General features: G+C 38.9%; 1 protein-coding gene across 1 annotated transcript in view; it reads right to left on the bottom strand.

Moving 5' to 3' along the window:
- LOC102253628 (probable E3 ubiquitin-protein ligase HERC6) overlaps positions 1-14,037 on the bottom strand; it is a 42,449-nt gene that overhangs the window by 19,967 nt on the left and 8,445 nt on the right. The window contains exons 6-9 of the mRNA XM_014549112.1: positions 13,387-13,446; positions 7,146-7,239; positions 3,677-3,866; positions 700-854 (exon numbers count right to left, since the gene is read on the bottom strand). Of these exons, the coding sequence (XP_014404598.1) occupies positions 700-854; positions 3,677-3,866; positions 7,146-7,239; positions 13,387-13,446 (499 nt within the window). The remainder of the gene's footprint in view (positions 1-699; positions 855-3,676; positions 3,867-7,145; positions 7,240-13,386; positions 13,447-14,037) is intronic.

Raw genomic sequence — 14,037 nt, 5'->3', positions numbered from 1 at the left:
AAACAAGTAGTAATTACTACATGAGGTGATGGAGGTGTTAGCTAAAGCTATGGTGTTAATGATTTTGTGAAATATAAAGTGTATCAAATCAACACACTGCACACCTTAAAGTTACACAATGTTATATGTCAATTATATCTCAATAAAGCTTGAGAAAAAGAGAAATATACTACTTTAGAAATAGTACTATAATAGTACTTCTGAAAAGCATTAACCCTTGTATGTAATATTTTCTCCTATTGAGATTGTTATTTTATGGTGAACTTTGCTCAGATTGCCATTTAGCAATTTATTTGTAAAAGCATCTTATTTTAGCTAATTTTTAATGGAATGATATCAACTTAATTCTCTTGTTTTATTGAAAATGCTCTGGCTCCTCTCCTGTCCCCTAACAATATTAAGTTTGTTAGTAGCCTAACCTTGGTTACTTCTAGATTATGCTGTGCACTCTAATGAAAATGTTAAACCACTCTCATATTTGAGTAGTGTTTGTGTATCTAATTTATTATATGTAATATGTAGTATATTCCTCCAAAGTCTATCCAGTTAGCAAAACAGGCAAAATTTTGAATTATTAAAGCTGAATAAAATATTCTTTCTGTTGTGAAAAACGTACCAGAACAAGACTCCAATTTGCTGAGAACTACGAGATTCGTATTTAGTAAGATGGTATATACATTCCTTTAGATGCACACTTACCTTATACACTTCTTTCATCATTTCTAGAAGAGGTTTCAGATTGCAGTTATTCTGAGGTGTTTCAACCGAATAAATCATTTGAGCAATGATGGCTGATTTAAGCATCTGGACCAGTGTGTTGAGAGAAGACTCTTGCAAAGATGCCCAACACTGCTCTGAGGGATGCAAAATCAGCCATGATAAATATATACTCCTCTGCCCCCCTAAAAAATACTCCCTCAGTTTCTACTGGGTTCTTTAATGTGAGAAATAGATATTTTCCATTTCTGATTACAAAACCCATAGAATATGTTTTCTAAGGATATCATCCTGGACAACATTTATTACAGAAAAAATATTTTCCCTGATTAAGTATCATTGGAATTAAAAGCTCAAATTCGGGATTCTAAAGAAATGTGTTGATAGTTCATATTTATGCTTGGTTACTTGATTGATTTCATGATTGTCAAACTGAAAGTTCTATAGGTTATTTATAAAGTCTGAGAACATACATAGGTGAATACATATACACATACAATGTCATCAAGGATATTTCCAATCTGTAAAAAATAATATCTATGTCTTCAGACTTCATACACACCTGGTATATACGGATATATTTTTATATAAAATTATATCAATAGCAATATTTTAATATTACTGAGGTTACAGTCTAGATTATTGTACCTTTACAGGACAATTCTCAGAAAATAAACCTATCAAACATTATAATATATTATCAAGCTAATGCCATTAAAACAGTATGACCCAAATGCATGAAAAGCAGATCAATGTAGCACAATTCCCTAAATGGATCCAACTGCACATGAGAGGTTAGATATGATAAAGGTGGCATTGCATATTAATGGCAATGAAACAGATCATTCAATAAATGTCTGGGGACAAGTGGAAACTGATCCAGAAAAGAATTTAATCAAGATAAACTCCACATGGATCAAAGATTTAAACATAAAAATGAAACAATAAAAACTCTAGTTGGAGCATGGGAATGTTTTTGTTTCTTTGTTTCCGAGTGAGATACACTATTTGAAGTATGACCCAAACTAAGAAACCATAAAGGAAAACGCTAATATAGTAGGCTTCATAAACATGTTAAAAATAATCATGCATGGCAAAAATACCACAAAGTAAAAACAATTTTAATAACCTAAAGAAAAAATTTGTAACTCATATTGTTGATAAAGGATTAAGCTGCCATAATAGTTTGAAACCTCCTAAATAAAAACTAACAACAGATAGAAAAATGGGTAAGAGAGAAGAACTGCTAGTTCCCAGATATGATATACAAATGAACTGAGATAGAAGAAAACCAGCACCCCCTAGCCCAGCGGTTCTGAACATGTGGGTCGCGACCCCTTTGGGGGTCGAACGACCCTTTCACAGGGGTCGCCTAAGACCATTGAAAAACATATCTATAATTACATATTGTTTTTGTGATTAATCACTATGCTTTAATTATGTTCAATTTGTAACAATGAAAATACATCCTGCATATCAGATATTTACATTAGGATTCATAACAGTAGCAAAATTACAGTTATGAAGTAGCAATGAAAATAATTTTATGGTTGGGGGTCACCACAACATGAGGAACTGTATTAAAGGGTTGCGGCATTAGGAAGGTTGAGAACCACTGCCCTAGCCTGTTTGGCTCAGTGGATAGAGTGTCTGCCTGAGGACTGAAGGGTCCTGGGTTCGGTTCCGGTCAAGGGCACATATTTCTGTTGCAGACTCGATCTCCAGTCCCAGTTGGGGCACTTGCAGGAGGCAACCAATGTGTCTCTATTACATTGATGTTTCTCTCTGTCTCTCACCCTCCCTTCCATTATCTCTAAAAGTCAATGGGAAAATATCCTCAGGTGAGGATTAATAAATCAAACAAACAAAGAAGAAAACCAGCACAACCTCATTCTTAATGAGAAAATTAAATTAAGAGAGTATTTTTTTCAGAATGGGAAAGACCAAAAGTTTGATAACACTGTAGAAAAATGAATTCATTGGCTGCTGTGAAGGGTAAACATACATCCTCTGTCCTGGTGGGTACTTTGCCCAGCTCTAGGGGTGCATTTTACTTAGACTACAGTGTGGATGGTGGCCACTTGAAGTTGGGTTACCTGGTGGCCCAGACTTCTGTGGAAGGTCATTTGGCAAAATCTCTCAAAATTTAAAATGCATGTACAGTTAGACCCATTAATTTTGCTTTCTGGAATTTTCCCTGACTGTGTACATTTACAAATGTACAAAGAAATGCATGTTAGCACTGTTATGATAGCAAAAATTTAGAAACAAGTATTCATAGTATATCCACCCAATACAATCTATTCAGACATTACACAGAATAAGGCAGCTCTACAGATTCAACAGCAGAATGCTCTCCATAATATACTGTTAAATGGGGAAAAACAAGTTGCCAAAGTATGTGAGTGGTATGCTACCACTAAAAAATGCATTTCTATATGTTTTTATGTATAATATCTTTCAAAGTTTACACAGGAAACTATATTAAGTAATTGCTTTCTGAGAGGGGAACTAAGTGGCTTATATTTCACTGTACATATCCTTTGTTCCTTTTAAGTTTTGGACCTTGAACACAAGCTTAAAATTGTAAAAAGACATCCTATTGTAGTGAATAAAATAAACAAGAACACAAAGCTTAACATTTCTTTTTCATCCCCTCTGGTTAAGATGTCTAAAGCACGAGCAAAAAATTTCAAAGCGGCTTTATTGTGACTGGATCCTCTACGGTTACTAAACTCTGATGTCAAAGCCATGTCCAAGTCTAAGAATTCTACATGCCTTGCACGGTATAACAGTAATGATTAGAATTGCTTTAGGTTTATCTTTCCAATAATTCTCATATCATGTACCCAAGTACTTGTATATTTTGAAATCTATTCAAAATTTGCTACAACTTCTACCTCAGACAGTGACTCTATTGAGAGTTCAAATAAAGTAACATGAAAGGAATCAAACTTACTCAGGACTCGTAAAGATCGGTCACTCATTTTACAAACAGCCTGTGCAAAGGGAACCACCAGACTTTCCGAGTTCCTAGGATCGTGCATCACAGGACATTGTGGGAGCAGAAGGAAAACTGACAACGCTTCTTGGTGTGGAGAACGGCATGGAAGAGCTCCGAGCAGATGGTCCCTGAGACATGTAGTTATCTGCAGTTGAAACGGGATCAGAGAAAGAAAGGCCCGGGATAAGTTTTGGGACCAGGGGTTTCATTCCTCCACTTTCCAACTAGAATAATCATTTAGTTTTCCTGAAAGCTGTTGTTCATCACTCCTTGCATCCCAAATGCCCCTGAAGTAGTATGTGCGAGCCATCCTTCCGATTTTATATTGGGGTGCATAAGGAAATAAAAGTGGATCACATGTGCACGTAGGTGCTGAGTGACTTGTGGAGGTGGTTCAATTAGAAAGTGACAGAGCAGGGATCCATACCCAGACCTGTCTGGGCTAAAATCTGCCTGGGCAGAGAAAATGCCATGTGTTCCCCTCTCCAGTCCTGTTGCAGCTTCCTCCTGGGTTCACCGGAAGATGGTATTTTCTAGCCGCCCCCGCAGTTAGTGGGGCCATGTGACTGAGTTCTGCTAATGCCACGTGAGTGAAGGTGATGTACGACACTTCAAGGCATGGCCCCGAGAAACCTCTCACATGACCTTACATACTCTTTCCTAATCTGCCAACCAAACACAGAAGATCTACTGGAGGGTTTCATGGCCCCAGAACCCAGACAGAAGGAGCCTGCGCCACTCTTGAATTCAACTGTGCAGAGGTTGGAAGGGCAGCAGACTATGCCACCCCAGAATATGACACTCCTGCATGAGGTTCATTTTAAATGTGTGTGTGTATGTGTGTGTGTGTGTGTGTGTGTATTTAATTTATTTCAGGGAGGAAGGGAGAGGGAGCGAGATATAGGAACATCAATGGTGAGAGAGAATCATTGATTGGCTGCCTCCTGCACACCCCCCACTGGAGATCGAGCCCGAAACCTGGGCATGTGCCCTGGCCGGGAATTGAACTGTAGCCTCCTGATTCATAGATCGATACTCAAGCACTGAGCCATGCTGGCCAGGCTTGAGGATCATTTTGAGCTGAAGGCAAGTAAGAAAAAACAGACTAGAACAAGCTTTCTGGCTTCCCCTCTATTTACCTGAAAACTGAATATAAATTCCTTTTGTGAAGGTGTCCTCTTATCCCCAACTTCCTGTACCAGGAAGAGGATAACCACCTTACAGCAGAGATGAGCTGGCACTGAGAAAGTCCACACAAACAAATCTTACTAACTAGCCCTTTCCTACCATTCATTTCCCCATATATTTGCCTTCCCACAATTTGGCACCTCTAGAAGCTCAAAGTCCTTTTCCCTTGTCTGGTCAGTTCTCTACAAAATGATTGTACTTTACTAAGATGCTATATAAGCCCAAGTTCTAACCACCCCTTCAAATTTCTTATCCCTGAGTATATATATGAAGGATGCACCCGTGAATAAACTTCGGTTTGTTTTTCACCTATTAACCTGTCTTTTCTCAGTCTATTTTGCAGGGTCTCACCCAATGAAACTAAGATGGATAGATGGGAAAAAAATTTCCCTCTAAGGTGCCTCATATTTTCAATCCTCGTGGAACTATTTTGTGGAAAATAAATCTTCATTGTATTATGCCACTGAAGTTTAGAAGTTGTTTGTGACAACAGCTAGCATTATTATACTATCTAATAGATCTTAGATACTCTTAACTATAGTGTCTGCCTCTACATGATGTAAGGGTTAAGTAAGATGATATATGCAACAATAAACTGTAAAGTACTATATTATTATTATTATTATTATTATTATTATTATTACTACTACATCAGTGTTCTTACAATTAGTTTTCTCAGGATCAGGGATGAATCAGTAGCAGATTGACCTCAACTAGATTTGAGATTCATCTCAAGAAATAGAGACCAGTCTTTTCGGTCTCTTAGTCCAGGATTATCCTGCTTCCTAAACATGATAGAGGTTATTTACTTCTCAAGTAATGGTTTTCTCATATTGAAAATAAAAATATTGTTACCCTGGTTGGTCAGTTGGAGCGTCATTCTGTACACCAAAAGTGGCAGATTCGATTCCTGGTCAGGGCACATACCTGAAGTTGTGACTTTGATCCCCTTTTGGTGCATGTGTGGGAGGCAACTGATTGATGTTTCTCTCTCTCCCTTCCTCTCTCTAAAAATCAATAAAAATATGTTTTAAATAAAATTATAATCAATTAAGAAAGAAAATTAAAGCATTGTCATCATCTACTGTATGTTTAAGTGCTCAAAGAGGAAGTAAGAGCCAGCGCTTAATACAGCATCTGGAATACAACAACCACAAAATGAACACTGTCCCCTCTCTCCATCAGCTTCCCCTCACTGAACTCCCAACAAAAACTGCAATCATAATTGTTCCTGTAAGGCAGTGGTTCTCAACCTTCCTAATGCCGCGACCCTTTAATACAGTTCCTCAGGTTGTGGTGACCCCCAATTTCATTGTTACAAATTGAACATAATTAAAGCATAGTGATTAATCACAAAAACAATATGTAACTATATATGTGTTTTCCGATGGTCTTAGGCAACCCCTGTGAAAGGGTCGTTCGACCTCCAAAGGGGTCTCGACCCACAGGGTGAGAACCGCTGCTGTGGAAATTCTATTGCTCTTTTTCTCAAGTAAACATTGACTTTTACTGATACCGTTATAATTTAGCCCAGTTATTAATAACTGGAAAGGAGCAAAGAGAAGATCAAAGGTTAGCGACTTGCCTTTTGTACAGCTTTGCCAGGAAGCTGTGGTTTAACCCTCCCCAGGAAGCCACTGGTTTGTCCCCACTGGGGGAATGGACTGGACAGGGGGAGAACAGACACATGCCCAGTGAGGTCTGGGTGAAATAGGGAAGGTACTTGTCTGTCAGTCATACCTGGGAACAGGTCATTGGCCAGAGTAGGCGTGGCCACTGCAAGAGCAGGAAGATGTGAGGTACTTAACCGCTTAAACAAAGGAGTTCACTCTCTTGTTGCTCTTGTCTCTCTTTTGCTCTTGGGGCTCTTGTTGCAGGGGGCGCACCCTCGGCTCCCTTGCCCTCGCCCACAGGGCACACAGCCATGTGGACCCCACACACAATGGACTAATGGAATGCAGCAAGCCTACTGCTGTCCCAGACGCAGCTTCACCATCAGATGGAACTTTGGACTCTGGCTTTGCTTCTAGCTCTGCCAAAGCCCCAGGTGCATATCTTTCAGGACTGGATTAAGGGAAGTGGGACTTTGCAAACCCAAGGATGTAATTCATGCAAATAAAAATCACTTATCCTCCTGTGTGAGTCTCAGAAAATTCTTTTTCTCGAGATATGGTAAGGACCCGACCCCCGGCACCCAGTGGGGAAGAGGATCTACCACTTTCACCGATAACATTACCATGAAAGAAATCCACTGCTTTTGTGTTAACTTCTCAAAGGTATCTTTTGCCATTTGTAGGTCCACATCAATGGAATTCATTTCTCCAGATTCTCTTTGGATACAAGAAATGCACAAACACGCATAAACAAATGGAAAGGAACATTTCTAAATTTCATATATCATTATTTAGTTTTATTTTAGTACATATCAAGTATAAACTTTTTTTCTTAAAGCTTGCCGCCTTTCAAAATAATTCATTTCCTTGGCATAAAAAAAAACCCCCATGAAATTTATGTTCTCCTAAAAGAGGGTACGTAACAATTTACTATTGCTAGAGTAGCTACAAATTTGGGCTACAGTAACAGCAACATTTTACATGCTGGGTCTGAGAACTGATAGCATTTACCCCCACTCAGCCAGCATTCAGAGAACTGAAAATACATATTCCTCCTGTCCCCCACCCCACATACACGTGAACACATACGCAATCCTTACCATCTACAGTTACATTACTTTGGGATTCCACTGTTTCATTAGCATGATTTTACTACTCCTAGAGACACCTGCCCAAGCAAATGGCTTGATTATTCATTATAGGAATTTCCTGAAAAGACCCATGAACTCTCCCATGGAAAGCATCAACGGATAGTTTATGCCAAGTTCTTTGAACCTCTTGCCTCAAAATCCTTGCCCTGCAGTTTCCATCCATCCAAGATCCTTGTATCTTTTCCCAACATAACCAAGCCCCCTTTCCACACTGAAAAACTTGCCTTAAACCAAACTGCCAATTCTTAATAAATTCCAACCTGGCTTTCCCCCTCAGAAGTACTATCAAAGTCTGCTGGAGGCAAAGAACAACAAGTAGTTAACATATAAATGCGAGAAGTCCCTCAGAAGGCTGATGAACATCAGAAGGCTGATGGATGTTGATATTCAGCGGCTGAGAATAATCAGCATTGTATTACCCTACTGCTGGCTGAATGGCTGAAGGCAATCCCCTAACCTGATAATCCTTTATTGTTTACCAAACTTTACCATTGATGTCTGTTTGCTTTGCTAAAGGGCAAATGTATATTCTAGTAAATAAAAAGCTATGGGTCCGGAGATTCAGAGAGCCATTCCACTAGAGAAGGACCTCCACCTGGTTCCCCCAATGCCTTCCAAATTTATATTTCTTGTCTAGTATATCCATTTGTGCATGACCCCTTCTCCATATTCTGAATCCTTGCTGCAAAAGATTGCGGCTAAAGCCCTGTAAAGGTGTCCTGCCTCCCTGGGTTGTGTTGGTGATATTTGAGGAGCATGCATTCTGCCAAAGAGTTTGTCTTTATGTTCTATCAATAAATACTTTATGCTTGTTGGATTAACAAATCAATAGTAACCAAAGGGCTAAAATATCATGCAAGTATTAAATCTAAGTATTGTAAAGTATATTCTTTTCAGCCTTTGACATCTTTATTTATTTATTTTTTAAAACATATTTTTATTGATTTTGGAGAGGAAGGGAGAGGGAGAGATAGAAACATCAATGAGAATCATTGATTGGCTGCCTCCTGCACACCCCCTACTGGGGATTGAGCCTGCAACTCCGGCATGTGCCCTTGACTGGAATCGAACCAGGGGCCCTTGAGTCCACAGACCAACACTCTATTCACTGAGCCAAACCGGCTAGGGCCAGCCTTTGACATCTTAAGACAAAACCTTGAGGTTCATCACTCCTGGGAGATTACATTTCCACTTTAAAAAATTATATATATATAGCTTTGTGCAGTGGCAGTATCGTAGCCAATGAGGTTTATCTGAGGTGTGATTATTGCTAATTGAAAAAAAAAATTATATATAGCCCTAGTCAGTTTCGCTCAGTGGATAGAGCGTTGGCCCACGGATTGAAGAGTTCCAGGTTAGATTTTGGTCAAGAGCACATACTTCTGGTTCAGGCTCGATCCCTGGCTCTGGTCAGGCTTGTGTGGGAGGCAACCAATCGATGTGTCTCTCTCAGATGTGTCTCTCTCACATTGATGTTTCTTTCTCTCTGTCTCTCCTCCTTCCCTTCCACTCTCTCTAAAAATCAATGGAAAAACATCCTCGGGTGAGGATTAACAACAACAACAATAACAAAAAAAAAATTATACACACACACACACATATATACTAGAGGCCTGGTGCACGAAAATCGAGCACGGGTAGGGTCCCTAGGCCTGGCCAGCAATCAGGGCTGATCAGGGCCAAACAAAAGAGGAAATACTTCCCAACTGATTTTATGAATTCATGATTACCAAAGGCATCACAAGGAAAAACAAAACAAAACATAAACTACTCCTTTGTTTATGATAGGTCGAAATGGTCTGAATGTCCTGCATACAGACATTTTTTTTTATTCTAAACATTTAAAGTACAGGAGTGTACATATTTTTTAGAGTAGGCTTTATTGAGCTTTTTAATTTTATTTCCAAGGTTATAAGTGTATATAAAATTCACGCACTGATTTTAGAACCTAATTATACCCAACACCTCTACAAACATGAGATGTCCCTCCACTATTGTTTAGGCCCACAGGGAAATCTAAGTAAAGATGATGAAACATATAAGGCAAGCAAATTTATGTTAAAAAAATCATTTTTATGTTGAAATGCAAGGTATGTGTTGATAGCAAAGCCCTGGGAAGCTTCATTAGATTACTGTGCACATCCTGAAAAGGGGGTGGGTAGTACTAAATAACTGTTTGAAGAGTCAATGTTCAAGTGACCTTAAAAGCCAGGACATTGGGGAAATTTATCTATTACCGTATTAGCAGAATATGTATAGATAGAGTGTTAAAATTGACTCCAGGGTCCTTATAAGTTCTACTTCCCAATATTCTGTAATGTCTCCTCCCACCTAAAAAAATATTAAGTCTAAGTATAAGCCTTAAATTCCTGGCCCTTGACTTCTTCCCTTTCAGAATATTTATTGATCATAATTTCCTACCCTTCAACCTTGGCTCATTACTTTGTTCACTTGTACCTGCCCTCCCTTTTCATCTCTAAATACTCTTTCTTGAGGACAACTTTAATCCCTGCCCCTAACTCCCAAGAGCTAATGATCCCCTGAAATACCACAGAATTTAATGACTGTAGTACTCATTTGGTACATAGATACTACCCTGACCTGTGGGCATATGCTTTTGTAGATTTTTGTCTCCCAAATGAGACTATCATGGCCTATCTTTTTCCCCCATGACATCTAGTATACTATTATAATGCTTAATAACACATACCAAACACCTACCAAGTGCCAAACTTTATGCTAGGCTCTGAGAAACTAAAGATGATTAAGATACAATCCAAACGCTTGAGAAATGTTTGGTATAATAAATATTTTTCTGAGTGCAGAGATAGCCTGAAAATAGTTTTCTCTTCAAAAAATTAAGGTCACTGAAAGCTTCCTGTGGCAATAATTTTTTCCTTTTCTATCCTGATAAACACTAAAATAACTAATTATAGATTACTGATGTGTTACAGAAGATTTATATTTTTCAACTAGGTTGTGCTTGAAGCTGTGACCTGGTTTTATGAGAAATCCAGATGCTACAGAGTAAACTTAATTAGCGAAAGGCTTTTGCAAATATTGCCTCAGGTTGCAGCAATTGTAACCAGTTTAATAATTGTTTTAGTCTAGTGACATCTAGTGGCAAAAGTGGTAAAAATAGCACTGCTGTAAATTAAACTACATTAAAGGGAGGCCATCTTATAGGGAAAAAAGGCAAACTATGAACAAACTATGATATTTATTAGCATTAAATAATGTTTCAATCTCTCTTTGGCCTATATAACTGTTAACTCCTCTCAGTAGGATTTATCATTTGTTTCCTTGTAGCTGGTACATATTAATCTTGATATAACATAAGATTTACTGAAATAAAAGATACTAATATTTTAATTATAAGTTAGAGAAAAGCTCTCACTTAGAAAGACCGAATGAAGAACAAAGCTATCCCCAACGGTGATATGCCTGCTCCAACAATCTTGCAATTCAAAACTGCATTGTTGTTTACGTGATTTGCTTACTGACACATATATTAATAAATGCTTAGAAACTTTTGTCAATGATTTTAATCAGCTCTTATGAGGCAAATAATTATATATCAAAACTCATTTTTTACAATGTCACTTTGCATTTCATTAGCTTTCTGTGAAACTGGATTTTGATAGAAACATTTTGTTAATTTTATTTTTTCAATCACCATTTATCCCTTCCATGGCCTCTTCCACTTCCACTCACCCCCACCCCAACCCCCACCCCCTGCAATCACAACACTGTTGTCCATGTCCATGAGTTCCCTCTCTGGATGAATGGAACAGAATGACTGATTTCAGAGGGCAGAGGGGTGGAGGGAATGAGAAGCATTTAATAAAAGAACATATACGCATATATGCATAGCCCATGGACACAGACAATAGTGTGAGGAAAGGCCTGGGGTGGGGTGGGGGCTGGGTGGAGGGGGGCAAAGGAGTGGAAAATAGGGGACATCGGTAATACTGTCAACAATAAATTTAAAAAAAAAGAACTGAACAAAAAATATTTTTAGTGTGGAAGAGACTAGAGTTAGGGAAGAAAGAAGATACACTGTATGGCAGAGTCCCTCACTTTCAGCCTGGAAGGACAGCAAGAAGAGGAAAGTGAATGGGAGGAACAGCAGAGAGAAGCAGTGTCCTGATTTCTCTTCTCCCACCTTTGTCCAGGATGCATAGAGATGAACAGGAATGCTTTTCTGAGCTCTAGGAATATACTGCCTCATGAGCTGCCAGTGGGAAGCCATGCCAGTTAACTGCCCTGGGCTGCTCTGGTGCCCAGGTGAAGTTGTTGGAGTGGCTGAGAAAGTAGCTGGGTTAAGAACCAATGGGCCAGGGGATTGTCAAGGGCGGAAAAAAAAAAGGAGACATATGTAATACTCTTTGTAATACTTTAAGCAATAAAACAATTAAAAAAATAAATAAAAATAAAAACTGTCAAGAGTAAAAAAAACAAACAAAAAACAAAAACAACAACAAAAAAAGAACCAATGGGACAATAGTACAAAATAATGTTGAATGTAAACTGTAATTGAAAAAATTAAAAAGAAAAAATGAACCAATGGAACAACTGAGTTGTGTAGGGGCAAGGAATAGCTGCAGCAGGGGTTAAGCAAGCACCACCTACTGGCCAGGAGGGGGTTAGAAGATGTGTACACCCAGTATCTTCTGAACCATGAGCCAACTTGAGGCCAACGCAACAAGGGGAGGACTGGGACCTGACCCAGGAAAGGACTGGAATGAGTTATATTGGCTGTAAATAGACCCCAGGGCACTCACGTCCATCGAAAGCAGAGGGCAGCCTAAGGGTCCCTTCATGTTGCTATGGCCCCTTCACCTCCCTTTGTATACTGTTTAATTAAACAAGAAAGCCATTGGACTGTGGTGGCTCTAATGGCATGGAGGCCTACATAAAGAAACAAAATCTAAGCCTGTAAATGCCTCAAAGTTATGGAATCAAAACCTAAGGACAAGCAGTCACAAACAGCCTAGGCTTAAAGCTGTAGCCAATCAAATAGTTTTTTTCTTTGCTTCTGCACTTTCTCTATGTCAGTCTTTCCCCTGGCTCCCTGTTTGCAGAGTGCTCTTAACCACCTCCTGTTTGGCACTACCCCATTTGAATCAATATTTGTTCAAGTAAACTCTTACGATGTTTAAAATGCCTAGGTTATCTTTTCATGGTTCTTAGTCACAGTATTGCTGAGCATAGAAGGATGGGAAAAAATAGAAGACCAAATATTGAGTATGTTACAAAGGAATTGTTTAAACTACTAGGTCAGACCAAGTGTCAAACCAAATATGAAGTTAGATTTCCCTCTGCAATAGACTAGTTAAAGATAAATAGGATCTGTTTTCCTTACTGATCCCACCACAATAAGAACTGCCAAGTACAGCCTTGGCCTCTGAGAACAAAGGCAATGAGATAATACTCATGGAAACAAAGATCCAGAAAAAAACACCATTCCTCCCAGTCAGAGAACAGTGGAGGGCAGGGTCGAGGAAGTAAATAGAAATTACAACTTAATAGTGGTCTAATAGAAAATTACTTTACAAAATGGAAGAATTCTGTAACAACCCATGGAGTTTTCTATGTTGGACTTTTTGTTCATAGATAACAAAATTCACAAATTGAAATGACTGACTTGAAAGACTTCATTTAAAAAATTCCCCACTGGTTTAAATGAAGGTAAATCTCATGTAAATATTACCTTTTCTTTAAAAAACTTGCAGTCAGACAAGCAGGAGATGAAAATATCATTCTAATTTCACTGTAAAAGCAATAACATAAGGGTTAAGTCATAACATACAGAAAAGCATGCCTCCTCGTATCTCATGTCTGAATATATAATTGATGATGTGGAATCATTTTTAACGAAAATAACGATTCTTCTAAGAGTCCTCCAAATGCTGGTTATGCTTTGTGCATGTGACTACTACAACTTATCAACAGCCTTCATAGCTGATTTGATCAAGTAATCTAGAGTTAAATAAATCATTCCTTCTGAACACTAACTATGGAACTCCAGAGAATAAACTATCTATCTATCTATCTATCTATCTATCTATCTATCTATCTATCTATCTATCCATCTATCTATACTAATAAAAGGGTAATATGCTAATTAGACCGGGAGACCTTCCGGATGTCCTTCCAGACAAAGCCATGGTGGCAGGGCCGAGGCAGCAGAGGTGGTTAGGGGCAATCAGACCAGGAGGGGAGGGCAGTTGGAGGTGATCAGTCTGGTGGGAGGGGGGCCAGTTGGGGGCGAGCAGGCTGGCAGGAGAGAACAGTTGGGGGCAAACAGGCCGGCAGTGGGGGGCAGTTGGGAGCAATCAGGCTGGCAGGAGGAGCAGTTGGT

The sequence above is a fragment of the Myotis brandtii genome, unplaced genomic scaffold, assembly GCF_000412655.1.
Source record: "Myotis brandtii unplaced genomic scaffold, ASM41265v1 scaffold5356, whole genome shotgun sequence".
Classification (NCBI taxonomy): Eukaryota; Metazoa; Chordata; class Mammalia; order Chiroptera; family Vespertilionidae; genus Myotis; species Myotis brandtii.
The sequence above is the reverse complement of the archived record's forward strand: the minus strand, read 5'-3'. Positions and strand labels throughout refer to the sequence as shown.